The sequence below is a fragment of the Dryobates pubescens genome, chromosome 40 (assembly GCF_014839835.1).
Source record: "Dryobates pubescens isolate bDryPub1 chromosome 40, bDryPub1.pri, whole genome shotgun sequence".
Taxonomy (NCBI): Eukaryota; Metazoa; Chordata; class Aves; order Piciformes; family Picidae; genus Dryobates; species Dryobates pubescens.
In genome coordinates this window covers 2,346,915-2,374,897 of record NC_071651.1, presented here as the reverse complement: position 1 = coordinate 2,374,897, position 27,983 = coordinate 2,346,915, and the positions used below count along the sequence as shown (strand labels likewise).

Genomic DNA, 27,983 nt, shown 5'->3' with positions numbered 1-27,983 from the left:
GTGCTAGAGGCCACCCTGAGATACCTCCAATGGCATCAGAAGCCAACAAGGCAGCTGATGGTTGGAGAAAGGAAAACCCTCTTCCCATCAGGGGTGATGCTACCCTGGGACAGGCCCCTGCAAGATGAGCATCTCCAAAGATGTAGATCCACCAACAATGAACAAGATGAGGCCTTGAGGCCTTCTGCCTGGAGCAGAACCCTGAGCAGAGAACTCCAGAGGTCTCTCCCTAACCAAACCATCCTGAGATGCTCTGACTTCTGCCAGTGCTCTGACAGTCCCAGGACATGACCTGGACTTACTCATGTTCAGGCTGCAGGTTGGACAGTGCCACCATGATCATCTCATGCAGCTCAATGAGGAAGAGGTCGAGGTTGGTGTTGGACAAAGCCAAGGCCAAGTCCTTCACTTCTTTCACATCCAGCTGACCTTGGAACTCCTCAGGGACCAGGTAGAAGGGATCCTGCAAAGACCAAGCAGCTTCATCATCAAGGACACCCCAGCACACCCCACCCAGATGGCTCCAGAGGTCACATCTGGTGGAGAGAGAACCACAGCCCCTCTTGGGTCCTTGAGCCTCTTATCTGGGCCACCAGAGAGCTTCAAAGGCAGAAGCCAGGCTTGAAAGTACCCAGAGAAGTGAATTCTCATTTGACCCAGGGAAGGGATGAGAGGAGGATGTCGCAATGCCACCTGGTTGCGTTGTCCTATTTCCTTTCTCCTCTGGGGTGCCAAATCTATCTCCTCCCCTCCTCCTTCATCTGCCTCACCTGGTTCATCTGCACCAACAGCATGGACCTGCGAGCTGCCAGGACCTTCCACAGAGACAAGATGTGCTTCAGCTGGGTGTTGGGTACCACCTGAGGAAGAGGGACAGAGAAGGACCTTAACTCCTGGAGGAGGACATGTTGGGCCACCAGCATCTCCTGATGGCTGCACCTCAACTGTTCAGTTCAAACGTTCGGGTTAGCACATCTACAAACCATCACCAATGTCCCCCATGGAGGTGTCCCAGGCCATCTTCAGTGCCCAAGGTGTCCCCAGAGGTGGCTATGGCAGGAAGACCTGCCAACATCTAGCCAAGCTTTTGAACCCTCTCGGGTGTCCAGGATCTTTTTGCTCTGAGCAGGAGACCCCCAACCCTCTGTGGACTTGGAGCATGAGAAGGTGGTGGAAGCCATGGGAGGTGAAAAGCTTTGCCCAGAGAGGCAATAGGGTGATGAAGGCACGAAGGTCCTGCCTCCCACCCCACCCCTTGCCCCTTGCCCACCGGCAGGTCCTGGAACTGCTTGGCATTGGTGTCCATCCTCAGCTCCTGACGGACATAGTTGGGCAGAGGCTGCTCTGGGTCACCACCTGTCACAGCCAGGAACTCAGCAGCCATCTTCAAGGTGGCCAAGGCCTTGGAGAGGGCATTGACCGAGCGAGCTTCTTCCATGATGCGCTTCTGCTGGTTGATGCTGAGCGGCTCCTGCATGAGAACATCAACGCTGGGACCCAGTGAGGGCTGGGAGCACCACAACATGATGTCCTGCCAGAGTCCTTATCCCCCTGGAGCAGGAGAACTGGGTCCTACCAGGTCTCCAACCCTCTACTTGAGTTGGGCTTTGGGTCTTCCTGCATGGCAGCCTGGTCTCCAAGGCCCCATTCTGTCATGGGATATGAGGGGAGACCTCAGGGTCGGATGGAGAAGACCAATGGCTTGCTTCTTACCTGGGGCAGCTGGTCCTTGACTTTCATCTTGGTGTCCTGAAGGGTACTCACATTGTTGAGGGCAATGGATGGAGCTGTCTGGAAAGGGTTTGAGACAGGTGGTCATGAGCCTGCCTGGGGTCACTTAACTGGGGCCAGCAGAGAAGCTCAGCTGGGCAGGTGTGGGTCCATGGAATGGCCCCAAAGGTTCTGCAGGAAGTGGATGATGGCATCCTGAGTCTCCTGTGGAGCTGTGGAGGTCAGGGGAGGACTCTGATGGATGGGGTAGGGATCTCCATGGAGGAGATGCATCATCACCTCCCTCTCAAGCAAGGTGATGGAGCAAGTCCTTTTAGAAACCATTTTGAAGACCAAAAGGGTCCAGCATGGGCTGATCTCCACATTTAGGAGAACATGGACACCTGCTGGTGCAGGACAGCCTGGTTCTGGTGTCCTCAGGTCCCCCTTTCCCATCATGTCCAGGCTTTAGTTTCAAAGAATGGAGACCAACAGCCCAGCCAGAGATGTGCTCCACTAAGGTGGTTCAGACTCACACTTTGGACCCTCTTGAAGTTCTTGGAATAACTGCCAGCTCCTCAAACCAGGCAGACAGCTCCTTTCCAGAAGACAGGGATGGAGGGCTTCACCTCTCCTCTCTGGTCACCATTTCATGACCAGAGAAGTGGTTTTCTGACTATGGGAGTCCTTCAAAACCCAAGGAGCAGAGATAGATGCAGAGCAGGCGTCTGCCAATGATTCTGGTTGAGTCTGGTGGCTCTAGAGGAAGCTGGAAACAGACCCCAAGGCCACTTCTGGCCTGGGACAACCCAACTTGGCCACTGCTGAGCTCACCTGGCTCTTGATGATGGGCTTCCCGCTGATGAAGCGTTGAACCACTTGGCGCTGCAGCAGCTGGAAGTCGAAGTAGGTCGTCTTGGTGCCATCCTCCTCTATCTCATACTGCAGGTTGGCCAGGGCCATGGTCAACAGGTCACTCTTGGTGATGGCCAACACAGAGGAGGGCTTCACTTCTTCTGCTGAGATGGACCTGGGAGGGAGAAGGTTGCTCTGTGTGGTTGCAGCGCCTCTCACCTGATCCTTCTCTGCCACCAAGGACCTGCTCTACTGAACACCAAGCCACCAAGACCTTCCAACATCACCATCTGGCCACCACAAGTCCCCTGCAGGTTGAACACCAGCCCTGGAAACCTCTCATGGTGAGTGGAAGAGGTGGACAAGACACCAGCTGAGCAGAGGAGGACCTACCGTTGCCTCTCCCTGGTGACCCGCGCAGCCGTGTCCACACAGCTGTTCTGCAGCTGAATGAGGAATGTGGTCACCAAGTGGCTGATGGAGAATTGGGTGGGGAGGAGGTTCAGGATGGTGGTGGTGCTGGTGTTGATCTCATTTGGTGAGAGGTCTGGCTTGACAGTGATGCCTGAAAGAGGGTGGGAAAGGTCTTCTGCTCACTATGGATCCATGAGGAAGTTCTCCCTATGTGGTGGTTGATAGCCTAAAACTACCATGCCCTATCGCTGAGGCCTTGGCCTTTCCAGGAGGCTTTTGTCCCTTGGGAGGGTTTTTAGAAGGTGGAACAAGCAAGGTGGGCAGCTTTGCTTGAAAGGGTGGTGGCAGAAAGAGGCTCAGCTTCAGAACATCTCCAGAAGAATCATGGAATTGTGGAATGGTTCAGGTTGGAAAAGACCTTGGAGATCACGGAGCCCAGCCACAGCCAGGCCACCACAAAACCATGTTCCTCAGCACCACATCTCCATGGCTGTGAAACCCCTCCTGGAATGGGAACTCCACCACTGCCCTAGGAATCATGGGCCAAGCCTTGACAGCCCTTTGGGTGAGGACATTTCTCCTCATGTCCAACCTAAACCTCCCCTGGTGCAACTTGAGGCCATCTCCTCTTGTCTCATCACTTGGGAGAAGAATTCAACCCGCCCCGTCTCCAGCCTCCTTTCAGGGCGTTGTAGAGAGCCAGAAGGTCTCCCTTCAGCCTCTTTTTCTCTCCGCTGAACATTGCCAGGTCCTTCATCTGCAGAAGAAAGGGCCAACAAAGAGGGCCATGATGCCCTGAGGGTGACCACGTACCTGAGCTGGGTGGGTTCATCTTGATGTTGCTCCAAACTTTCCGGATGGTCTCTATGGCTCTGCTGAATGCCCAGCGTTGGTCCTCTGTGGACACAGAGAGAGGAGAAAGGAGCCCCATCAAGGAGCCATCTCAGGTCTAAGGATGACTTCTGACAGACACAGCACTGCAGGTATCACATTGGGCTTCAGGACCATGTGTGACATCAGCAGACCCCATGAGTCTCAATGGGCTGCTCCTGGGCTGGCTCCACCACACAAACTACTGCAGCAGCTCCTCAGTGGAGCACCTGGGTGCTGTCCAACACCCACATCCCAGCCATGGTGGCACCCCATAATGCACCTGAAAGTTCAGGCTGGTGCAGGAACTGCTGGACTGTGTAGTCTTCTCCTATGTGGCTGCTCTGGAAGAAGTGGATCAGGGTGTTCTGCAGGCGCAAGACGTCAGGCAGATGTTGGACATGTTGGATGTTCTCAAGCTGGAAGACAATATCCAGAGTGACTCAAAAGACAAGGATCCCACCTGGAGGAGGACCTCATCTTGCTTGGATGCTCCAAAGAAATGTGGAGTGGGGTGGATAATAGTTGTCCCAGTGCCACATGGACACCGCCCAGACTGACTCTACCAAGTTTTGGAGGGGAGGAGATGTTCCCGCAGCCAACCTTGGAGAGGAGCTCCAGCAGGATGGGGTAAGGATTTCCAGTGCCTCCTCCATCTTCCTGCAGCAGGAAATGCATCAGGGTCTGGATGGTCATCTTCTGTTCAAACCTCCACATGCAGGCCTGGTTGATCAACCCCTCAGTTGGGAGGTCTTGGAAAGGTGGTGTCTGGCCATAAGCTATTTTCAGGAGAAGGCCGGAGCCATGGGGACCTTCACTTATCCTCTGCTCCTTGACAGAATTCAAGATCTGCTCCAGTTCCTGCAAGAACCCAGTGGTCATTAGAGGCCACCCCATGTCACCCAAGCAGCCCAAGGGCCATTCACGAGGTCTTAGGGTAAAGAAAAGCAACCAAGGCTCTGGAGAAGTTGGGGGCATGAGGAGAACTTGCCAATAAAGAGACAAGGACAGAACCACCCAAGGAGAAACCCACAGGTGGTGTTCTCCAAGGGAGATCTGAATTGGCTTCTAAAGCCTCCAAGAAGCCAATTCTCTGCAGGATACCACACCAGGATGAAGTCCCAGCTCAAAACTGAGGGCACAAATCTCTTCTCTTCCAGGTGGGAACACCCAGAGCTCAGCAGATGTGTCTGGACACGGACATAACCACCAGCAAAGGTTGGTGTACCTGGAAGAAGGGCTGAGCCAGGGCTTTGAAGGACATCTCCCATTCTTCTCGGTCCCTTTTTTCAGGCAGGATGCTCAGGGCTACACTGCTCTCTGCAGAAGACACAAAAGAGGACTCTGTAGAGCTCATGTTCTGACCAGAGCTTGCTTTGACTTCTTGACAGGGAGGAGTAAGAGGATGTAGAAAGAGGACCAAAGAGCAGAAGGGATGCCACAGATTGAGTCCACTGTCTCCCAAATTGCTTGTGCCCTCAAGTTGGTCTGGCCTAAGTGCTCAGGGTCCTCATGGTCCTGCTGGTGACCTCCTAGAACTTCCCAGCATCTCCCTACCTGTTGGGTCATTATACTCTACCTGCTGGGTTGTCTTCTTACCAGTTTCCCAGGATGGAGACTGTCCCAGGAAGGAGGAAGCCATGACACTGGTCTTGGTTAAAAGCCAACCACCATGAACCTGCTGGTTACTCCCAGAACATCTCCCTACCTGCTGGCTTGTGCTTGCTGAGCTGCTGCAGAAAGAGGTGGACAATCAACACAGCATCCTCTGTGTTCCTGCTGAGAGCTTCTGCCAGGCACTCCATGTCCTTCTGAAGGTGGCCCCAGAAGAAGGCTTCCACATTCTCTGGTTTCTCCTTCATCAGGTCTAAAACTGCCTGGAAGATGTGACAGGCTCCACCATAAAGCTCTCCAGAATGCCTCCCTCCAAGGCTGAAGTCTCCTCAATGGCCTGATGTTGGTTGCTCACCTGTCTGTCAGTGGAGGTCCCCAGCAGAAGGGTGGAGTGGAGCAGAGCTCGTGTGAGACCGACACAGGCAGGTGACAGGGACCTCTCCAGCTCATTTCTCCTCATGGTGGGGCTTGCCAGGATGTAGCCCTTCTCTGTTTGATCTCCAGTGCTGCAGACAGAAGGAGCCATCACCTACTGCCTCTTTGGCTAGGCCCCATGGGATGTAAAGACCTTTGTTTAGGCCAGCCTCAGGTCCTCCACTGGAGGGTTGGGTGGATGGGTTGGAATTCTGGGACAGTTGACTTACATCTTCTTCTCCTCAAAGCCATCTGTAGGATTGTGCCTGATTCCCCCAACAGCAGCTCCACACTTGCATCGCTTCACTTCTGTGGGACGCCCACACTGCAGTTGGACACAAGAAGGTGGAGTGAGAGAGAGGCTTGGGTGCCAAGCCAGGTGCTGGAGGCACCCAGCAAAAGCTGAGGGCACCTAAGGAGTTTCCACATCCTCCACTTAGCTTTCTGTCTTAGAAGAGGCATTAACAAACCAGCTAAACCTCTTTGGCCACTGCCCTCCCTCCTCCTTCCCCAGGCAGGGTCCTGGCTGCCCTGGAGGATCCAACAGGCAGGGGCTGTTCAGGCTGCCTGGGGGAGCACAAGCTGAGCCCTGTGCCTCACGTTTCACATCACCTCTAATGCGTGCAGTTCCTCTTCGTGAAGCGGTGTGCACTGTGCCTGCCACAGAGCATTCTGAGATGCTTGGCTGGACATGCAGAGGGCATCTGCCCTTGGGCTGTAGCCTTTCCCAAAAGGCATTTTATGGAGGATGATTTGAAAGCTCACAGCCTGCTCCTTAATGGCAGCAAGCACCTGCACTGTGCTCCTGTCTTTACACTGTGACAAGCGCTCATACTGTGCTCCTGACCTCAGACTGTGACAAGCACCTGCACTGTGCTCCTGTCTTTACACTGTGACAAGCACTCATACTGTGCTCCTGAGCTCAGACTGTGACAAGCACCTGCACTGTGCTCCTCTCTTCAGACTGTGAAAAGCACCTGCAGTGTGCTCCTACCCTCACTCTGAAACAAGAACCTGCACTGTGCTCCTGTCCTCAGACTGCGACAACCACCTGCACTGTGCTCGGGTGCTCAGACTGCAACAAGTGCCTGCACTGTGGTCCTGTCCTCACACGGTGACAAGCACTCGAACTGTGCCCCTGTATTCACACTCTGAGAAGCACCTACACTGTGCTCCTGTCTTAAGAATGTGACAAGCACCTGCACTGTGCTCCTGTCTTCAAACTGTTACAAGCACTTGCACTGTGCTCCTGTCCTAAGACTGTGACAAGCTGCTGCACTATGCTTCTATCCTCAGACTGTGACAAGCACCTGAACTGTGCTCCTCTACTCAGAATGCACCAAGCACCTGCACTGTGCACCTGTCCTCAGACTGTGACATTGACGTGCACTGTGCTCCTGTCCTAAGACTGTGACAAGCACCTGCACTATGCTTCTATCCTCAGACTGTGACAAGCACCTGCACTGTGCTCCTACCCTCACACTGTGACGAGCAACTGCACTGTGCTCCTGTCCTCAGACTGTGACAAGCACCTGCACTGTGCTCCTGTCCTCAGACTGTGACAAGCTCCTGCACTGTGCTCCTGTCTTCAGTGACAAGCACCTCCACTGTGCTCCTGTCCTCACACTGTGACAAGCACATGTACTGTCCCCCTGTCTTCATACAGTGACAAGCACCTGCACTGTGCTCCTGAATTCACACTGTGATAAGCAACTGCACTGTGCTCCTACCCTCACACTGAAACAAGAACCTGGACTGTTCTCTGGTCTTCAGACTGTGACAAGCACCTGCATGGTGCTCCTGTCCTAAGACTGTGACAAGCTCCTGCACTGTGCTCCTGTCCTCAGACTGTGACAAGCTCCTGCACTGTGCTCCTGTCCTCAGACTGTGACAAGCTCCTGCACTGTGCTCCTGTCCTCAGACTGTGACAAGCTCCTGCACTGTGCTCCTGTCCTAAGACTGTGACAAGCTCCTGCACTGTGCTCCTGTCCTAAGACTGTGACAAGCTCCTGCACTGTGCTCCTGTCCTAAGACTGTGACAAGCTCCTGCACTGTGCTCCTGCCCTAAGACTGTGACAAGCTCCTGCACTGTGCTCCTGTCCTAAGACTGTGACAAGCTCCTGCACTGTGCTCCTGTCCTAAGACTGTGACAAGCACCTGCATGGTGCTCCTGTCCTAAGACTGTGACAAGCACCTGCATGGTGCTCCTGCCCTAAGACTGTGACAAGCTCCTGCACTGTGCTCCTGTCCTAAGACTGTGACAAGTTCCTGCACTGTGCTCCTGTCCTCAGACTGTGACAAGCTCCTGCACTGTGCTCCTGTCCTAAGACTGTGACAAGCTCCTGCACTGTGCTCCTGTCCTAAGACTGTGACAAGCTCCTGCACTGTGCTCCTGCCCTAAGACTGTGACAAGCTCCTGCACTGTGCTCCTGCCCTAAGACTGTGACAAGCTCCTGCACTGTGCTCCTGCCCTAAGACTGTGACAAGCTCCTGCACTGTGCTCCTGAATTCACACTGTGATAAGCAAATGCACTGTGCTCCTACCCTCACACTGAAACAAGAACCTGGACTGTTCTCTGGTCTTCAGACTGTGACAAGCACCTGCATGGTGCTCCTGTCCTAAGACTGTGACAAGCTCCTGCACTGTGCTCCTGTCCTCAGACTGTGACAAGCTCCTGCACTGTGCTCCTGTCCTAAGACTGTGACAAGCACCTGCACTGTGCTCCTGTCCTCAGACTGTGACAAGCTCCTGCATTGTGCTCCTGCCCTAAGACTGTGACAAGCTCCTGCACTGTGCTCCTGTCCTAAGACTGTGACAAGCTCCTGCACTGTGCTCCTGCCCTAAGACTGTGACAAGCTCCTGCACTGTGCTCCTGCCCTAAGACTGTGACAAGCTCCTGCACTGTGCTCCTGCCCTAAGACTGTGACAAGCTCCTGCACTGTGCTCCTGTCCTCAGACTGTGACAAGCTCCTGCACTGTGCTCCTGTCCTAAGACTGTGACAAGCTCCTGCACTGTGCTCCTGTCCTAAGACTGTGACAAGCTCCTGCACTGTGCTCCTGTCCTCAGACTGTGACAAGCTCCTGCACTGTGCTCCTGCCCTAAGACTGTGACAAGCTCCTGCACTGTGCTCCTGTCCTCAGACTGTGACAAGCTCCTCCACTGTGCTCCTGTCCTAAGACTGTGACAAGCTCCTGCACTGTGCTCCTGCCCTAAGACTGTGACAAGCTCCTGCACTGTGCTCCTGTCCTCAGACTGTGACAAGCTCCTGCACTGTGCTCCTGTCCTAAGACTGTGACAAGCTCCTGCACTGTGCTCCTGCCCTAAGACTGTGACAAGCTCCTGCACTGTGCTCCTGTCCTAAGACTGTGACAAGCACCTGCATGGTGCTCCTGTCCTAAGACTGTGACAAGCTCCTGCACTGTGCTCCTGTCCTAAGACTGTGACAAGCTCCTGCACTGTGCTCCTGTCCTAAGACTGTGACAAGCTCCTGCACTGTGCTCCTGTCCTAAGACTGTGACAAGCTCCTGCACTGTGCTCCTGTCCTAAGACTGTGACAAGCTCCTGCACTGTGCTCCTGCCCTAAGACTGTGACAAGCTCCTGCACTGTGCTCCTGCCCTAAGACTGTGACAAGCTCCTGCACTGTGCTCCTGTCCTAAGACTGTGACAAGCTCCTGCACTGTGCTCCTGCCCTAAGACTGTGACAAGCTCCTGCACTGTGCTCCTGCCCTAAGACTGTGACAAGCTCCTGCACTGTGCTCCTGTCCTCAGACTGTGACAAGCTCCTGCACTGTGCTCCTGTCCTCAAACTGTGACAAGCTCCTGCACTGTGCTCCTGCCCTAAGACTGTGACAAGCTCCTGCACTGTGCTCCTGTCCTCAGACTGTGACAAGCTCCTGCACTGTGCTCCTGTCCTCAGACTGTGACAAGCTCCTGCACTGTGCTCCTGTCCTAAGACTGTGACAAGCTCCTGCACTGTGCTCCTGTCCTAAGACTGTGACAAGCTCCTGCACTGTGCTCCTGTCCTAAGACTGTGACAAGCTCCTGCACTGTGCTCCTGTCCTAAGACTGTGACAAGCACCTGCACTGTGCTCCTGTCCTAAGACTGTGACAAGCACCTGCATGGTGCTCCTGTCCTAAGACTGTGACAAGCACCTGCATGGTGCTCCTGTCCTAAGACTGTGACAAGCTCCTGCACTGTGCTCCTGTCCTAAGACTGTGACAAGCTCCTGCACTGTGCTCCTGCCCTAAGACTGTGACAAGCTCCTGCACTGTGCTCCTGTCCTAAGACTGTGACAAGCTCCTGCACTGTGCTCCTGCCCTAAGACTGTGACAAGCTCCTGCACTGTGCTCCTGCCCTAAGACTGTGACAAGCTCCTGCACTGTGCTCCTGCCCTAAGACTGTGACAAGCTCCTGCACTGTGCTCCTGTCCTAAGACTGTGACAAGCTCCTGCACTGTGCTCCTGCCCTAAGACTGTGACAAGCTCCTGCACTGTGCTCCTGCCCTAAGACTGTGACAAGCACCTGCATGGTGCTCCTGTCCTAAGACTGTGACAAGCTCCTGCACTGTGCTCCTGTCCTCAGACTGTGACAAGCTCCTGCACTGTGCTCCTGCCCTAAGACTGTGACAAGCTCCTGCACTGTGCTCCTGCCCTAAGACTGTGACAAGCTCCTGCACTGTGCTCCTGTCCTCAGACTGTGACAAGCTCCTGCATTGTGCTCCTGTCCTAAGACTGTGACAAGCACCTGCATGGTGCTCCTGTCCTAAGACTGTGACAAGCTCCTGCACTGTGCTCCTGTCCTAAGACTGTGACAAGCTCCTGCACTGTTCTCTGGCCTTCAGACTGTGACAAGCTCCTGCACTGTGCTCCTGTTCTAAGACTGTGACAAGCACCTGCACTGTGCTCCTGTCCCAAGACTGTGACAGGCACCTGCATGGTGCTCCTGTCCTCTGACTGTGACAACAACCAACACTGTGCTTCTGTCCTCTGACTGTGACAACCACCAGCACTGTGCTCCTATTCTCAGACTGTGACAATGACATGCACTGTGCTCCTGTCCTCAGACTGTGACAACCACCAGCAATGAGCTCCTGTCCTCAGACTGTGACAAGCACCTGCACTGTGCTCCTGACTTCACACTGTGACAAGCACTCGAACTGTGCCCCTGTATTCACACTCTGACAAGCATCTACACTGTGCTCCTGTCTTAAAAATGTGACAAGCACCTGCACTGTGCTCCTTCTTCAGACTGTGACAAGCACCTGTATTGTGCTCCTGACTTCAGGGTGATTCTCTCTTTTGTTGTAGTGGCAGTGTGCTGCCATCTACCAAGCTCCTCTGCAGCAGCTCCTCTCTGTTACTCTTCTTGAGTTTAGGAATTTACACTCTTGAGCTATGCCTGCCTCTTGGATTACAAATCACAAGGCCTGGTTATTGTTTCATCCAGCAAAAGTTCTGTTGCTGAACAGCTCAATGGTTCATGAGGAAGTGAAGCTAATTTACCTAATGTTTGTGAGGTTCACCTCTTTCCCTGTTGCTTAGCTCCGCTCAATGCCCAGGGCTCCATCCTGCGACCTGAGGCAGCACTGCCTTTGTTTTCATGCTTGTAAGAGTTTCCAATTTGTTCCTCTGTATTCCAAGTGTTTGATTTTCCTAGGCTGTTATTCTACTGTTTATTAGCTTCCTATCCTGTGTGCTCAGCCTGCCATGGGCCAGGCAAATGAACTTCATCAGACTAACTTGGGAAAATCATTTGTGACATCTATTAAATCATGCTCAGATTTTATCATATTTCTGGCTTATCATCTTGATCATAAACTACACCACTTCCTACATGGGGTCTCTGTAATGGCTAATGAGAAGTCAGGAGGAGATGGAAACACCTCCAGACCAACCAGGTCCTTCCTACAGCCAGCAGCATGAGTGTAGGCATCAGCTTGGGGTTGAGACTAACCAAGACCTGGAATCACCTGCTTGGCTCTACTGCTGTCATGAAGAGACACGAATCCCAGATCCATTTAGGTCAGTGCATCACTGGGAGAAGAACCCAAATGGCTTGGAGAAGAGCCCACCTGGCTTGGAGAAGAACCTACCTAGCTTGGAGGATGACCCAGCTGCCTTAGGGGAGAGCCTAGCTGGCTTGGAGAAAAACTCAGCTGGCTTGAAAAGGAGTACAGCTGGTTTGGAGGAGAACCCAAGTGGCTTTGAAGCCTTGCAGCTGCTCTTGCACCTGAAGGACCCTCTGGGAGTCAAAAGAAGACCTGAGCAGCTCATCCCAAGATTGGTGGAGATTGCAGAGATGCAAGAAGCAATAGACAGAGCTACAAAGCTACAAAGCTCCCCCCCAGAGACACTTACCTTGGTGACAACCCAGAAGGTGCCGCACTGACAAGCTAGGTGTGCAAGAGGACATGGTCAGTCAGTCATCTCCCACCACTGCCTCCAGCATGGGAATGTGGCCAGAAGCTCACCAAGAAGGTGCCAGGCCTGACTCCCACCTCCTGCCTTCCAGCCCCACCATGTGCCTCCCACAGACCAAAGGGACCCAAAGTTGCTCCAGCAAGGTGGAGATCATGAAGGACTCAAATGAAGGGGAGAGACGGCCCTCAGAAGTCTTTCATCCCTTCCCTCCATCCCCTGCTCCATCTCAAGTAGCTTCTGGTGGATCCTCAGCATGCACCAGAACAAGGAGGTCTCCCAGTACTTACTCCAGATCTTGTCTGTAGCACCAATTTTCCAGTTCTTCTCATCAAAGAGAAGGTCTCCAGGCATGGTGGGGAGGTATGACCCCTTGGAAAGGAAAGTGAGAGGTGGAGTAACCATCTGCCAAGCTCCTTCCCACCTAGCTGAGGAACAATTCTGTTTCTCAAGCAATCAGAGGGAAGAATAGTTCTCCTTGATGGCCACTGTCATCAGGGGGAAACTTCTGGTGAAGGAATGAGGACCAAGTGAGGTCCATCAGACTGGGAGATATGAGGCTGGAGTGACCAGGAATGAGCAAAGTCTCCAAGAGAACCAATTATTGATGAGTTTTGACTGTGGGCCTCAACTTGTTGTGGGCCAGAAGTTGTCTTAATGGGAAGGGAGAAGACCTAGAGGTGGCTGATGTCTCCATTCCAAGAGAAGCAGCAGGAGCTCCTGGTTGGCTCCTCAAATAACACAAACAGGTCCTGCATGGGCAGGCCCCAGGGGAAGCCCAGCTCAGGAATGAGCATCTCCACCACCATCTGAATGGTGAAAGACCTTTGGTAGAAGAAGGCTGCTCAAACTGGGCTTGAAACAACCTAATCTCCACCAACTAAGCTCTACTAGGCCCCCAGCTCCCCTTGAGCAGAGAGATGGACATCTCCCACAGACCACCCAGATCATTCCCATTTGAAGCAGAACAGGATGGAAGGTCACAGTTGCTTCCCAGCTCAAGGAAGGAGAGAACAACAACCCACAAAGCAACAAGCTGACCAGCACACAACCTGTCTGCTGGGACACGTTGGTCCAGGACAGTGGCCTGGGGAGATCTGTGTCCCTCAACCTCATAACTCACCTTCACCACGTCAGGCTTGAAGCAGATGTTCTTCAGGAGGTGAGTGATGGGGCTGGAGGACAAGGCCAGGGTGAGTGCAGTGTGGAAGACCACCTCCAGCAGGCCTGGGTCGTCTTTGTCACCCAGTGCATCCATGATCTTCTTCAGTTTGTCTTCCAGCAGCTCCTCTGGGACTGGTGGCAGCTGGAGGATGTTCTCCATTTGTCTCATGACAGCCTAGAGAGGTTGAACCAGACACAAGGGAAGGCAACCAACAAGTGAAGTCCCCAGGAAGGGTCTTCTGACTTCACCACTGAGGTTCAGAGGCCATGAGAATCCTCATTTGTATCTCCTGGCAGCAGGGAGCCCCCCACAGCTTTTCACCAACACAGATGGAGACCTCCTGCTTCCAGGAAGGTGCAGACCAGCAAATGGTTCCAGAGCAACCAACAGTCCCAGAGCAACCAACTGTTCCAGACCAAGCAATGCTCCCAAATCCCCCAATGCTCTCAGATCAATGAATGGTTCCAGGCCAGCCCCCAAGCAATCCTCCACAGGTACTCACTGCCAAGCTCTGGTTTTCTGAGGACTCTTTGTTCTTCAGCAGGTTTTGCACTCTGTCCAGCGCTGAGAACATCAGCATGGTGTTCGACCAGGCACTTCTGTCCTGAAAGCCACAGAGGGACATTGTCTCCCTCATGCACAAGTGAAAGGGCTCCAAGAGGAGGCTGGCATCACCCTTTGAGGACCCACCTCAGCTCTTCTTTAGCTCAACCCACCTCAAAACCACTCACCTGGGAAATGTCCACCCCTTGGGGTAAAATCCACTTCTCCACCTGAAGGATCTTCCACATGGAGGTCAGTCCATAGATGTCACAGAGGTTTCTGATGAGAAACACCTGAGGCCACAGAGTTGGAGCCTTAGCAACCAGCTTCTTCATGGCATCCACTACGTCTTGGTCCTTCTGCTTCTCCTGGGCAGAGGGTGAGCTGGGATCTGCAGTGGGGTAGGAGGTTTCTCAGGCCCCACAGGTGGCACCTCACCAACAGCTCTTAAGGCTGCAGGAGGACCATATTTGGTTTGGCTGAGCTGGAGTTAATCCTCCTCACAGCAGCCTTCTAGGGCTGTGTTTTGCAGCAGCAGTTGATAACACAGCAGTGCTTTGGCTGTGCTCCAAGCTGTGTCCTTTCAACATTTCCCTGCCCCAAGAGTACACTGTGGGGTGGGCAAGATCTTGAGAGGGGACATGGCTGAGCCAGCTGACCCAGACTGGCCAAAGGGGTGTTCCATGCCATGTGAGGTCAGCTCAGATATGAGAATGAAGTGAAAGAAGGAAGGGGGAGATTGGTCCCTGGCATCTATCCTCCTAAGGAACCACCAAGCTTGGAGAGCCCTGCTGCCCAAGACTGACCATGGTCCTGCTGATGGGCAGCAGAGACCAACATCTCTCTCTCTGCTTTCACTTCCACACAGTCTGTTGCCTTTGCTCATTATTGTTATTAAATTGCTTCTATCTTATTCCGGGCTTTTGTTATATTTTTCCCCTCTCCCCTGTCCATTTAAGAGGGGGAGTGATAGAGCAGCTTTGATGGGAATCTGGCCCCTAGGCCACGGCCAAACCACCACAAGAACCTAGGTTGTAGTAGGACCTAAGCTACAGTAAGACCAGAGCTGTAGTAGGACCTTGGTTATATTAAGACCTAGGTTGCAGTAGGATCTAGGACTGTAGTAGGACCTAGGTGGTAGTAGTACCTAGGTTGCAGCAGGACCTAGGCTGTAGTACAACATAGGCTGTAGTATGACCTAGGCCGTAATAGGACCTAGGCTGTAGTAGGATCTAGCCTGCAGAAGGGCCTAGGCTGAAACAGAACTTAGGTTGTAGTAGTACCTAGGTTGTAGCAGGACTTTAAAGGCCCTCCAGTTCTCCACAGCTTGGAGACCTTCAATCTGGAGACCAAAGAGTTGGGAAGTTTCTCCAGCCCAAATTCCATTGTCATGGAAATTCCTTTTTTCTTGTGTTCCAGCAGAACCCCACCAGGTTGAACCTTTTTTTTGGTGGGACTTGCCCAAGACCTTCTGCTGTGAGCCCAGGCTGAAGGACTCACCGGAGAGCAGCTGCCTGCCCAGTGTGGTGGCCACGTGGCTGATGGAGAGGCGCAGTTGGGCGATGGACTGGAGAGTGTTAATCCTGGAGACCTCGGCTTGGCAGAAGGTGGAGAGGTCCATGGTGGAGAGGCAGCTCTGGGCAAGCTCTCTGACACCTTCTTCATCAGAAGGATGCATAAAATCCTGTTCAAAGAGGCAGCTTTAAGAGCCTGAAGGTGGGTTCTGACCTTGGATCACAGGATCACAGTGTATCAGAGGCTGGAAGGGAACTCAAGAGATCATCCAGTCCAACCCCCCTGCCAAAGCAGGATCACTTAGGGTATTCTGCACAGGAATGCATCCAGGTGGGTCTTGGAAGTCTCCAGAAAAGGAAACTCCACAACCTCCCATGGTAGCCTGCTCCAGGGCTCTGTCACCCTCACTGTAAAGAAGTTTCTCCTCATCTTGAGCTGAAATCTTCTCTATTTAAGTTTGACCCTGTTGTTCCTTGGCTTCTTTCTGTGCACCACCCAAAAGAGCTTGGCCCCCTCCACTTGACCCCCACCCCTCAGCTACTGATAGACATTGATCAGATCCCTCTCAGCCTTCTCTCCATACTAAACAGCCCCAGGGGAGATGCTCAAGTCCACAAATCATCTTCGTGGCTCTCCCTTGGACTCTCTCCAGCAGATCTCTCTTTCCTGAACTGGGGAACCCAGGACTGGACATAGGATTCCAGGTGTGGTCTCAGCAGGGCAGAGTAGAGAGGTAGAAGGACCTCCCTAGCCCTGCTGGACACCTTTCTTCATGCACCCCAGGACCCCATTGGCTCTCTTGGCCACCAGAGCACATTGCTGTCCCATGCAGAACTTGGTGTCCACCAGTACTCCAAAGTCTTTCTCCATAGAGCTGCTCTCCAGCAGGGCAGCCTCTGACCTGTCCTGGTGCCTGCTGTTATTCCTTTCCAGGTGCAGGATCCTGCACTGGTCCTTACTGAACTTCATGAGGTTTGCCTACAGCCAGCTCTCAGCCTGTCCAGGTCACACTGGATGGCTGCACAGCCTGAGGGGTGTCAGCCAACCCCCCCAGTTTTGTATCATCAGGAACTTGCTGAGGGGACTCTCAGTCTCCTCATCCAGGTCGTTGCTAAAGGTATTGAACACAACTGGGCCCAGTACTGATCCCTGGGGAACACCACTGGCCAGAGGCCTCCAAGTTGACTCTGCCACTGATAACAACCCTCTGACCTCTGCTGTCAGCCAGTTTTCAATCCATCTCCCAGGCCAGCTGTCTGTGACACATCTCCAGAGCTTTTCTACGAGGATGTTATGGGAGACAGTAACAAAAGCTTTGCTGAAGTCAAGATCTGTGACATCCTCTGCTCTGCTCTTCCCTCCTCCAGCCAGCTGGGCATCATTTCACAGAAGGCTATCAGATTGGTCAGACAGGATCTCCCCTTGGTGAATCCATGGTGGCTACTCCTGATAACCTTCTTGTCTTTCATGTGGTTAGAGATGACCTTGTTGCTCCTTCTTCCTTGTGTCTTCTCCTCATCTTCAAGGTGAGGCCTTCCTTGGGATTAAGAGGCTGGGGGCTCCAAGTGATGATGTCTGTTGGGATTCCCATGATGTTCAGTAGGAACCTAATGAAGGTTCATTCAGAAACCCATGAAGCTCAGCCAGGGAAAGTGGAGAGTCCTTCACCTGGGGAGGCGCAACCCCATGGACCAGTACAAGTCAGAGGTTGACCTGCTGGGAAGTACATCCATGGAGAGGGACCTGGGAGTGCTGCCAGTTCACCATGAACTGAAAACATGGCTAAGAAGGCAAATGGTCTCCTGAAGGGCATGAATAAGTGAACAGAACATGAGTGAAGTTCTGCTGCCCTTCTGCCCTGCCCAAGTGAGGACACAGCTGGAGTGAAGGGACCAGTTCAGAGCTCCCCAGTTCAAGAGGGACAAGGAGCTACTGGGGAGGGTCTCTGAAGGTGATGAGGAGTCTGGAGCATGTCTGGGGGTACTGGTGGAGATGAGGCTGGAAAAGGGCAGCCTGAGAGGGACCTTCTCAATGCCCAACAACATCTAAACATTCATGAATAGGGCCAGACTCTTCTCAGTGGTGGCCAGGGACAGGACAAAGGGCAACTGGCACAAGCTGGAATTCAGGAGGTTCCATCAGGAGAAACTTCTGGGCTTTGAGGCGATCAGAGCCTTGGAGCAGGCTGCCCAGAAAGGTTGTGAAGTCTCCTTCTCCAGATTGATTCCAAACCCACCTGCTCTAGATGGCCCTGCTTCAGCAAGGAGGTTGGACTGGAAGGTCTCCAGAGGTCTCTGCCAACCCAACCATGCTGGGATTTGGTGACTGGGCACTCACCTCCAGGCAGTGGATCACCATGAAGTAGAAATGGTCTCTGCTACTTTGGTTGGGCATCTTCTCCTCCATCTGGGACAGGTACTCTTCCAAGTGAACCTTGACGCTGTTGAACCTAGGACAGAAGAAAGAGAGAAGCATCAGCACCCAGGTCACCAAGGGGGCTCAGCAGCTGGGTTTGGGGGCAAGCTGGAGGCTGACCTGCATCTCAGCAGCAGCTTCAGGAGGGAGGACTGGATGGTGGGACTGGTGTCCATGCACTCCTCGAAGGGTGACAGCTCGCTCTTGGGCTTGTAGACTGGGAAGGAAGGATAAGCTGGGTCAGCTGATCTCCAAGGGCATGAGGTCAGGGCTGGGTGGGGTAGGACCAAGCTCTCCTACCTCTTTTCCCTGCTTGCTGCTCAGGGCTGGGTTTGCAAGCCACAAACTGGATCAAGCGTTGGATGATCTGGGCTGATGGAGCTGCTTGGTCTCCCAAGAAGTAGACAGTGAGGAACTCCAGGAAGAAGGAATTGCACTTCCTCCGGAACTTGTTGTGACAGGCAACGGCTTCCCTGGAAGCCAGAAGGAAACCAAGACCTGTGGTCAATGTCCAACCAAGAAAAAAAGTCATCATCACTGCTACTCTCTGTCTCTGCAGGACCCAAATCAAGGAGATGAGATGGTTGCTGGTTGAGGCAACTTCATCTTGTAACTATGTCCAGCTCTGGGGTTTGCAACATAAGGACATGGACTTGTTGGAGTAGGTCGAAATGAGGCCATGAAGATGATCAAAGGGCTGAAACACCTCCCCTGTGTGGACAGGCTAGGAGAACTGGGGTTGTTCAGCCTGCAGAAGGCTCTGAGGGGACCTTCAATGGTCTACCAGTACTTAAAGGGACCTTCAGGAAAATGAGGACCCTTCAGGAAGGATGAGGAGGGACCTTCATCAGGAAGTGTAGTGATAGGACAAGGGGTAACAGTGTTAGGTTGAAAGAGGACAGCTTTAGGTTAGATAAGAAGTTCTTCACCATAGTGGTAGTGAGACACTGGCTCAGCTTGCCCGGAAAGGTGGTGGCAGCCTCATCCCTGGAACCATTCAAGGTCAGGCTGGATGTAGCTTTGAGCAACCTGCTCCAGCTGAAGGTTGGCTGAGCCCATGGCTGGCAGCCAACTCTTGATGTTCTCCCTTCCAACCCAGACCCAATGCTCAATATAAAGACACTGGAGACAGGCCAGATGTTGGCCAACACGGAGGCACCTCGTGGCCTCGGAAGCTGTGGGTGTGTAGTCCACTGGGAAGTGCTCCTTGCAGATCTTGCACTGCCGGTTGGGCCACTCCAGGATGCAGGGGGTGCAGAAGATGTGGCCGCAGGGCAGCTCTGCCGGCTCCGTGATCTCCCGCAGGCAGCTCTTGCAGTCCTTCACCCCCTTCCTGAGGGACACCACCAAGAGAAGAAGTTGATTTGAGGAGGAGCACGAGGTTGGGTCCTGCCTAATGCACACCCTGGGGTGTGGGGTGAAGCTGGCTGAACATTTTTGCTCAGCCCGGTGAGCAAAACCACAGCAACCACTTCAAGAACCAGCAGCTTCTAAGCTGCCTGAGGACCATCCCACCCTGGTTGTGTGGTGACGATGGCTGGGTGAAGGGGGTGGAGAGCCTGAGTGCTCAGAGGAGCTGGTTTCTTGGGCACCACATCTAAGAGAAGTTACTCCAGAGATGGTCCAGCCATCACCTCCAAGACAGGTTCTCACCCCTTGACTCAATGAGGTTCACCCCCACCCTTAACAAATGTCACATGGATGGAGGAAGACCTCAAAGTCAACTCTTTCCAGGTTGGACTTACACCAGGTAGACAACATCAGCGTTCTTGTTGCATTGCTTCAGCACTTTGGTCACCAAATCAAAAGTCTTCTCCGGCTCAAATCTTGGCATTTTGTGGAGCAGCTGGGAAAGCCAAACACATGGGGCAAGGTCAGCAGGAACATCTCCACACTCTGTGGAGGACACCCATTAGGGGATGTCAGTGCTGCAGGGACATGGGGCGAGAGCAGAACTCAGCAGATCCATGCTGGGATGTCTCTGTGTGGACCTCTGAGGGTAAGAGACCTGGGTCAAGCCTTTAAGCCCTCAAAGAAGCCCCCCTTGATTCCAAATCCTCCCTTTGGGTCCTGAATCCAAAGTGCTTCTCTCTTGGCTGGTGTGTCCAACCTTTTCCCACCTCCCTATAGCTGGGACCAGAGGTCTCCTGGATGAGAAGAGCCCTCCCAAGCTTCACAGCCAGCAGCTGCCCCAGGACCTACATTCCAGAGGAAAATGAACTGCTTCACCACGAGCTTCAGGAGCTTCTCCTCTATCTGCGTCTCGTTGTGCAGCAGATGGTCAATCAACATGTAGACAATGTTGGTGCAGGTCCAATCATGCCTATAAATTACATCCCAGAGGATCCCACTTAGGTTGGACTTCCAAGATCTCCTGAGGTTCCCTTCCCACTGGTACTTCTGTGACCATCCCAGGTAGCCTGTGGCCACTGGAGGACTTGATGACCTTTAAAGGTCCCCTCCAGCCCAAAGCACTCTGAGTCTATGACCCAAGACCTTCTGAGATGGCATTGGAGGGAAGGAGACATGGCATAGTCTTCTCTAGGCAACTTGTTTCACCAACTCTTGGGTCAAACTGAAACCACCAGCCCATTTCTGGTGGAGAGTGTCTATGGAGACACTTCCTTGACCCACCCCAGAAAACATTTTTGGCACCATCAAGCATGAAACAAAGTTCCACCAGAACTAAGCAACTGGATCATGGAGAAACATCCACCACATTTTGGGGGGTTTTGCGGAGCCACTTTGCCACCATCTTGTGCTACTGAGTGGACAGTTGGAGGAGTTATGAATCCAGAAGAAGGTGGCATCCCCTTAAGCCCTCAAGAAGTTTCCTCACACAACTGTCAACAGAGGAGTAACTCAACTTACAACACAGACTCCAGGAGCTGCTGCTGCTTCTGGTGCAAGTGAAGCTGGTGGTTGTCCAGACTGACCCATTCCACCCAGGGCTTGATGGACTTGACACTTTTGAGCCAGGCTACACAAGCATTAAAGGGCAAAAGTCCATCTTCAGTGGGCTGCAGCTTCCTCAGGAGAATGTTCAAGGCATCAAGAGTCACAAACTGGAACGAGATTGGCAAAGAGCCCAGGTCAAGGTCTGCCCACACTGCTGGGTGGCACAGAGGGAGGAGACACCACAAGGCCTGCTGGGACAGGACAAGAGGTGATGGTTTGGAACTAAAAGATGGAGATTCAGATCTATGGAAGATGTTCTTCACAATGAGGGGTTTCAAAGCCATGGAGATGTGGTGCTGAGGGACATGTTTTGGTGGTGACCTGGCAGTGGGGGTCAACAGTTGGACTTGATGATCTGAAAGGTCCCTTCCAACCAAAACCATTCCATGATTCTTAGACAGACATGGACCTGTTGGAGCATCTCCAGAGGAGAGGCACAAAAATGATCAGAAGATTGAACTCCCTTTGCTCTGAGGCCAGGATGAGACAGTTGGGGCTGTCCAGCCTGGAGAAAAGAAGGCTTCTGGTGACCTTTCAGTGGTTAAAGTGGCCAAGCAGAAGACTGAGAGAAACCTTCAACCAAGCTGTCTAGGGACAGGACAAGGGACAATGGGAAGAGGGGGCATTGAGGTCAGACACAAGGAGGAAACAGTTCATGGGGAGGTGGTGAGACCCTGGCCCAGGCTGGCCAGAGAGGTGGGAGATGCCCATCCTGGGACCATGGCAGGTCAGGTTGGTTTGGGCTCTGAGCAACCTGCTCTGGTCCCTGATGACTGCAAGGAGGTTGGAGTAGATGGAAGGTCCCTTCCCACCCAAACCATTCCATGACTGTGGGTAGATGAGCACAGGCAAGGCCAAGATGGAAAGAAATGGACTCTGAAAACCAGGAAGGGCTTGGATAAGTCTAAACATGCCTTGGAGAAAGAATCATGGAATTGGTTTGGTTGAAAGTGACCTCCAAGATGATCAAGTCCAATCGCTGACCAACCACTGCCAGGTCACCATCAAACCATGTTCCTCAGCACAACATCTCCATAGCTTTGAAACCCTGCCAGGGATGGGGACTTCACCACTGCCCTGGTAATCCTGGGCCAAGCCTTGACAACCCTTTGGGTGAGGACATTTATCCTCATGTCCAACCTAAACCTCCCCTGGAACAACTTAAGGCTGTTTCGTCTTGTCCTATCTCTTGTTCCTTTGGAAAAGACATCATCTCCCACCTGGCTCCAACCTCCTTCCAGGGAGCTGTAGAGAGCCAGAAGGTCTCCCTTCAGCCTCCTTTTCTCCAGGCTGAACATGCCTAGGTGCCTCCACCACTCAAGAAGAAGGAGTCACTGTGTGGGGGGAGCAGCTTTGACTTGCTGCTCTAAGCAAAAAAGCATCAGAGGAGGAGTGTGGACATCTCTGTGTGCATGTGACAAGATGAGGAGCTGGAGCACAAGCCACCCACCTCTAGGGTCAAAGTGTCTAAGGGGATGGCAGCTGACCCCCCCCAGAGTGACATCATCACAAGGATGTCACACTAATGCCACAGTCTGTCATGAAACCATTGAGACTGTGAAGACCATTAAGATCCAAAGCCCTAGGGGAAGGGTTAGGAGACAAACACAACCCTCTACTCACCATTTCTGGTGGGTCCTTTTCATACATGGCCTGCAGCTCACTCACAACAGTGTCATTGCTCTTGGCTATGTCAACGAAGAGCTGGTAGTCATCTTGGAGATAGAAGTGCTCCATGTGAAGCCAGATTGGAGAGAAGTCCATCTCCCCCTTGCCCAGGGAGGAGCAGAGTTGGCCAGCATTCGCCAAGAAGACTTTGGAGAGGATCTGAAACAAACAAAGTATCATTCCTGCTCACAGCAAAGCCAAGAGGACTCAGCCCTGCTGTGGTGTCCACCACATGATTCTTCCTCACCAAGAAATGGTGAATCAAGACTGAATGTTCATAGCCGTTGAGGTGTAGCCCCAGAAGGCTGATCAAAACATCAGATCTGGACAGGAAGGGTAGGACTAGGGCCAACTGGCCAGGGTCTGTTGAAGATGATGCTCTAGCCAAGACTACTCACCTCGTAGACAGCCAGGTCCTGCCCAGGAAAAGCCATCCTGAGGAAGTCGTTGGTGTAGCAGCGCAGGACCTCTGGGTTGCTGCCACCTGGCATCAAGTTGCTCTTGATGAAGCTGTGGTAGAACCTGGCCACATCCTCTGTTGGCTTCTGGGGTTGACCTAGAAAGGACAAGGATGAGAGTTATGGCCACTTAGGAGCAAATGGTCCTCCTTAACATTGAGTTGGACATGTGGCCAAGTGCAAGCCATGGGTGAAGGGGATTGATGCCTCCACTGGAAGAGGAAGTATGAGGCAGAAGAGATGAACAAGATGAACAAGGATGTTCTGGGGCAGCTGAGTGAACGCCGTGGTTCCTCTTCCTAACTGGAATTGGATATGGGGCAGCTCTGCTGGGACAAAGCTCCCTCTGGAAAGTCTTGATGTTACCTTCCATGTGATAGACCTTCTCCCACACGTCATCCAGGTAGGCCTTCACAACCCAACTGAATGGGAACTGGCAGGAGAGGGAGACATTGGGGTCTTTGGTCATTGACAGCACAGGGATCTTTGCATCTAATCTCCTGGAAGTCAACAGAAAGAAGCATTAAATTGTGCAGCAGACCACAGGTGTCCAGAGATGGACCACCTCTACGAAGCTCCCAGGTCCCACTGATGTCTTTAAAGGAGGTCAGAAGCCTGGGGGAAAAAATTTAGTTGGGAAGTGAGGGAAAACTTGGTAAGAGAAGGGAAGGGCCTAATTTGGCCAAACATCTTAAAGCAACAGAGATGTTCTGGTGCCAGCAGGTTGACACCCTAGACCTTCCATGACTAAAACCATCTGCACCTCCAGCAGGAGCTTCTGGTTGACTGTGGACACCAGCTTCTACTGTCCTAAAGGAAACCAGCACACTGACCACTCACAGCCCAACTCTTACTTCCAGGAGTATTTAATTGTGAGGAAGGTTTCTTCTTGGAACATCTGGAGCCAGAGGTCTGCTAGGGGAGAACCTTGACAGATGTGATTCAGGTTGTTGTTGGCGTCCACCACAGCGAGAATTTGGGCAAAGATGTTGGCCACAATGTCTTCCAGGTGCATCCAGAGGGCTTGTCTGCAAGAGGAGATGATGTGGTTTATCTCATGGCTTCTCTGCCTCCCACCAAGAAACCCACCTCTGACCAGGAATCACCATGGGTCTGGAAGACCCAGAAGACAACCCAAACACTTCTCAAGGCTCCCAGTGTTGGACAGCCAGGCTTGACAGGGTGAGATGCTGCAATGGGTTGTCCAGAGAGGTTTGGATGTCCCATCCCTGGGAGTGTTCAAGGCCAGGTTGGATGGAGCTTTGAGCAACCTGGGCTAGTGAAAGGTTGCTCAAACTCATGGCAGGAGGGTTGGAACTGGATGACCTTTAAGGTCCCTGCCAACCCAAACCATTCTATGATCAGGTTGCTCAGAGCCCCACACAACCTGACCTGGAATGGCTCCAGGGATGAGGCATCTCCCACCTCTCTGGGCAACTTGGGCCAGTGTCTCATCACCCTCACAGTGATCTTCTTTAGACCTGCACTAAATCTTAATCTTTTAGTTTCAAACCATCACCCCTTGTCCTGTCCCAACAAGCCCGGCTGAAGGTCCCACCCCACCTTTTCTGTAGCCACCTTGAAGTACTGAAAGACCTCAAGAAGGTCCCCCTGGAGCCTTCTCTTCAGGCAGAACAACTTCAACTCTCTCATCTCGGCCTCACAGCAAAGGGCTTCCACCCTCTGGCCATCTCTGAACCTTCTCTAACAACTCCCCGAGTCTCCTGTGCTGAGGACTCCAGAGATGGACCCAGCAGTGTGGGTAGGGTCCCACCAAGAGCAGAGCAGAGGGGCAGAATCCACTCCCTCCACCTGCTGCTCATGCTGCTGGGGATCAGCCTAGGAGCTCCTTGGCTTTCTCAGTCACCTCATGTCCACTTTTTCACCCACCAGTACCCCCAAGTCTTCTCCACAGGTCTGCTCTCCAGCCTGATTGGCACTCATGGTTGCCCCAACCCACCTTCCAAACCGTGTAGAACCTCATGAGGTTCTCATGGTCCCACTTCTCCAGCCTGTCCAGGGCCCTCTGGAGGAATCACGCCCCTCAAACATGTCAACTGCATCAGTTAGCTTGGTGTCACCTACAAACCCCCTGAGGTCACTTGGTCTCACTGTGTCCTTAATGAAGGGGTGGAAGAGAATGGAGTATATGGTCCCAGCCTGGACACATATGGAAGAGTATGGAAGATACGGTGCCAGAATGGACCTCTGAGGGACATCACTTGGTCTGGGCTTGGTCTTCAAACAAGGTGTCTCACTCTGCACACAGCAAAACAAGGTGAGATGAGGAAGGTGGCCTACAGCCAACCCTACCTGAAGGAGGTGTCCTCCAGGATGAACTTCATGGAGAGTGCCTCACGGAAAATCCACCTCTGAGGCTCCTGGGTTCTTTTCTCTCGCTCATGGAGGAGGACACAAATCCTCTTCTTCAGGGTGGTCAGAAAGAGGCTGGAAGCTAAGCAGAGGACAGTGCTGGTTAAACCTCTCCTGGTCTTCATTTCCAAGTAGGAGATGGGCTGGAAGGAACCTTCAAAGGTCATCCAGTCCAACCCCACTGCAGTCAGCAGGGACATCTACAACTAGAGCAGGCTGCTCAGAGCACCAAACAACTGGACCTGGAATGTTTCCAGGGATGGGGCATCTCTCTGGGCAACCTGGACCAAGGTCTCACCACCCTAATGTTGAAGACCATCTTCCTTAGATCTGGTCTAAATCTTCATCTTTTAGTGTCAAACCATCACCCCTTGTCCTATCACCACACTTTCCTGATGAAGGTCCTACCCCATCTTCCCTGTAGCCACCTTGAAGTACTGAAAGACCTCAAGAAGGTCTCCCTGGAGCCTTCTCTTCTCCAGGCTGAACAACCCCAACTCACTCAGCCTGGCCTCACAGTAGGTGGTTTCCACCCTTTGATCATCCCCATGACCTCCTCTGACACTGTTCCAACAGGTTCATGTCTCTCCTGTGCTGAGGAACCTTCAAGGCATTTTGGTTGCCACAACCTTCCACCTAACCACCACCCACCCAGGATCTCTTTGTCAGTCCTATGTGGAAATCAGCTTCAGTTGGGAAGGGACATCCAGCTGGGATCATCCACCAAGGTCTGCAGCAGAGCTTTGTGGCTTAGCACAGATTCCCACCACATCTCAGGAACTGTGCTGGGAGGTGAAGGAGACCCCATCCAACCTCATCCTCTGGCTCTTGAGCCACTTCTCCACCCACCACAGCTTTGATGGACACCAGAGCTAGCTCTTAATCTCTTGGTGGTCTTCCTCCAACCACACAACGAGCAAGAAGGAGCCACTTTCCCCTCACACCTGTGTCACAGTAGGGTCACACAGGCCCAGCACAAATCCAGACAGGCTTTGATGTGTCTAGACATGGTCCCCCTCTCCCCCCTCCTTCCTGCAGAAGTCAGGGTAACATGGGGAAAGGGACAAAAGAAAGGCCCCAGCGTGTCTGGGTAAACAAGTTTCCTTCTGGGGTAAGGGCAGTGTGCTGGCCGCTGCCTCTCCAGGACCAGGCCCATGGCTCTGCCTTTTGTGGCCACAGCCTGGCAGAGTCATTAGATGACTGACTCATTAGGTAACTGTGTGCTGGTTTCAGTTGCCCTGTTGGCTCAATTGAATCTCAGGCAAGATTTATATACAGGCTGATTTTTAGTCTCCTTGCCTTGCCGTTGCCTTGCTTGCTTGGACCTGCCTTGCCTCAAGCTGCCTTGCCTCAAGCTGCCTGGTCCAGAGCCTGGGATGGGAGCCAGGAACCTACTCACTGCAAGCTAGAGAAGCCTCGAGCCTTAGGAGCTGGAGCCAAGCCTCTCTTCCCCTTGCAACTGAGCCATGCCTCAGTTTCCCCAGGAAGATGCAGGAGCCTGTGGCAGTAACAGCCTCGTGGCACCACCGTCCTGCTGAAGCCAGAGCAGCCCCGAGACCGCGTGGCAGTCCTGCCAGCACCCAGCCGTGCTTGGCGCACGAGAGCGCCCCCAAAAGCCTGGATGGCTAATACCCAGCAGCAGCACTGCCTGCTTGGGTGGAATCAACTGTGAGTAATTCATTAATTGCCTCTTTGGCTTAATGGCTCTGACTGAGTCTCCTGCCCTGTGGTCGAGAGCCATATTGCTCCTGGGCATTCTCTTTCCCTGTTACTCCTCCTGGTTTGCTTAACATTGTTAAAATTGCTGTATTTGCCTAAATTTTGTACATTCCCACTGTCGATGTCCCAGCCCTGCAGGGAGCCTGCTGAATACATTCTGGGCAATTTTTCATAGGAGTGAAAGGTTATTAATATTTTTATTAACAGCCATATTGCCATATTAATTTCATAAACCCATAACAACCTACCAGCGTTCCCCGGGCAGCAGAGCAAGTTGTGAAGGATCTGGATCCTCTCTGTTGGGCGCTGGCTGTTGTCCTTCTTGTCCTCCAGCTGGATCACAGCCTTCTGGATGCTCCCTTTGATCATTGCATCCATGTTGAGGAACTGTGGCTGGAAAACACCTGGAGGTCACTTGGTTGCTCCATGCTACTTTGCTCTCATTTGCCTGGGGACGCTTGCCCAGGGACATCATCTCCTCCAGAGCTTAGCATGGTGGTCGCCAAGGTCTGTACCATCTCACCATCCCTTGGCCTTGCTTAAGTCAGACCCTGGAGCAAGGACAGGGTCTGGGAATTGTCTTTGTGCAAATTGCTCACATTTGGGTTAGGAAACCACCACCCTACTTCAATCTCTCAATGTGACCCAGGAAGACCTGGGACAAGGTATCAAGCCCAGCAAGGACCTCCAAAAGTTGGTCCTGAAAGTCCTCTTGATGCCCAAGATCCTACTCTTGATGAGGAGCAACCCCACTAAAATGAGGAGAAAACAAGAAGAAAAAAGTCCTACATTTTCCTGGGGGTGAAGTCCTGACTCGGTGAAACTCCCCATGGAGGCATCATATGGAGAACCTGAAACCACAACCAACCACA

The 27,983-nt window shown here is 52.8% G+C and overlaps 2 protein-coding genes across 2 annotated transcripts; both read right to left on the bottom strand.

Moving 5' to 3' along the window:
• Nucleotides 1-281: 281 nt before the first annotated feature.
• Nucleotides 282-23,262, bottom strand: LOC128899163 (E3 ubiquitin-protein ligase RNF213-like). Its single transcript, XM_054177505.1, has 28 exons — nt 22,960-23,262; nt 22,517-22,720; nt 20,807-21,000; nt 20,138-20,258; nt 19,681-19,781; nt 19,095-19,268; nt 18,236-18,408; nt 18,056-18,152; nt 17,858-17,969; nt 15,506-15,689; nt 14,194-14,396; nt 13,965-14,066; nt 13,421-13,636; nt 12,588-12,669; nt 12,238-12,272; nt 6,108-6,202; nt 5,819-5,969; nt 5,558-5,726; nt 5,078-5,169; nt 4,453-4,710; nt 4,133-4,268; nt 3,793-3,876; nt 2,959-3,130; nt 2,545-2,740; nt 1,714-1,791; nt 1,271-1,471; nt 771-860; nt 282-463 (listed from the first exon to the last, which is right to left on the bottom strand). The coding sequence occupies exons 1-28, from the start codon at nt 23,050-23,052 to the stop codon at nt 299-301; spliced, it is 3,978 nt and encodes a 1,325-aa protein (XP_054033480.1). The 5' UTR covers nt 23,053-23,262; the 3' UTR covers nt 282-298.
• Nucleotides 23,052-27,959, bottom strand: LOC128899118 (E3 ubiquitin-protein ligase rnf213-alpha-like). The gene is made up of 6 exons (XM_054177362.1): nt 27,901-27,959; nt 27,360-27,504; nt 25,333-25,474; nt 23,874-24,047; nt 23,291-23,519; nt 23,052-23,117 (listed from the first exon to the last, which is right to left on the bottom strand). The coding sequence occupies exons 1-6, from the start codon at nt 27,940-27,942 to the stop codon at nt 23,052-23,054; spliced, it is 798 nt and encodes a 265-aa protein (XP_054033337.1). The 5' UTR covers nt 27,943-27,959.
• Nucleotides 27,960-27,983: the final 24 nt, after the last annotated feature.

Excerpts from the sequence above, each read along its gene's own strand:
- LOC128899163 (XM_054177505.1), bottom strand. The coding sequence starts at position 23,052 with ATGCCAGGTGGCAGCAACCCAGAGGTCCTGCGCTGCTACACCAACGAC. Across the intron at positions 2,741-2,958 it reads GTCACCAGGGAGAGGCAACG|GTCCATCTCAGCAGAAGAAG; the intron begins GTAGGTCCTCCT and ends TCTCCCTCCCAG. Across the intron at positions 1,792-2,544 it reads AGCCCATCATCAAGAGCCAG|ACAGCTCCATCCATTGCCCT; the intron begins GTGAGCTCAGCA and ends AACCCTTTCCAG.
- LOC128899118 (XM_054177362.1), bottom strand. The coding sequence starts at position 27,942 with ATGGGGAGTTTCACCGAGTCAGGACTTCACCCCCAGGAAAAT. Across the intron at positions 27,505-27,900 it reads GACTTCACCCCCAGGAAAAT|CCACAGTTCCTCAACATGGA; the intron begins GTAGGACTTTTT and ends GGTGTTTTCCAG. Across the intron at positions 24,048-25,332 it reads CTGGAGGACACCTCCTTCAG|ACAAGCCCTCTGGATGCACC; the intron begins GTAGGGTTGGCT and ends CTCCTCTTGCAG.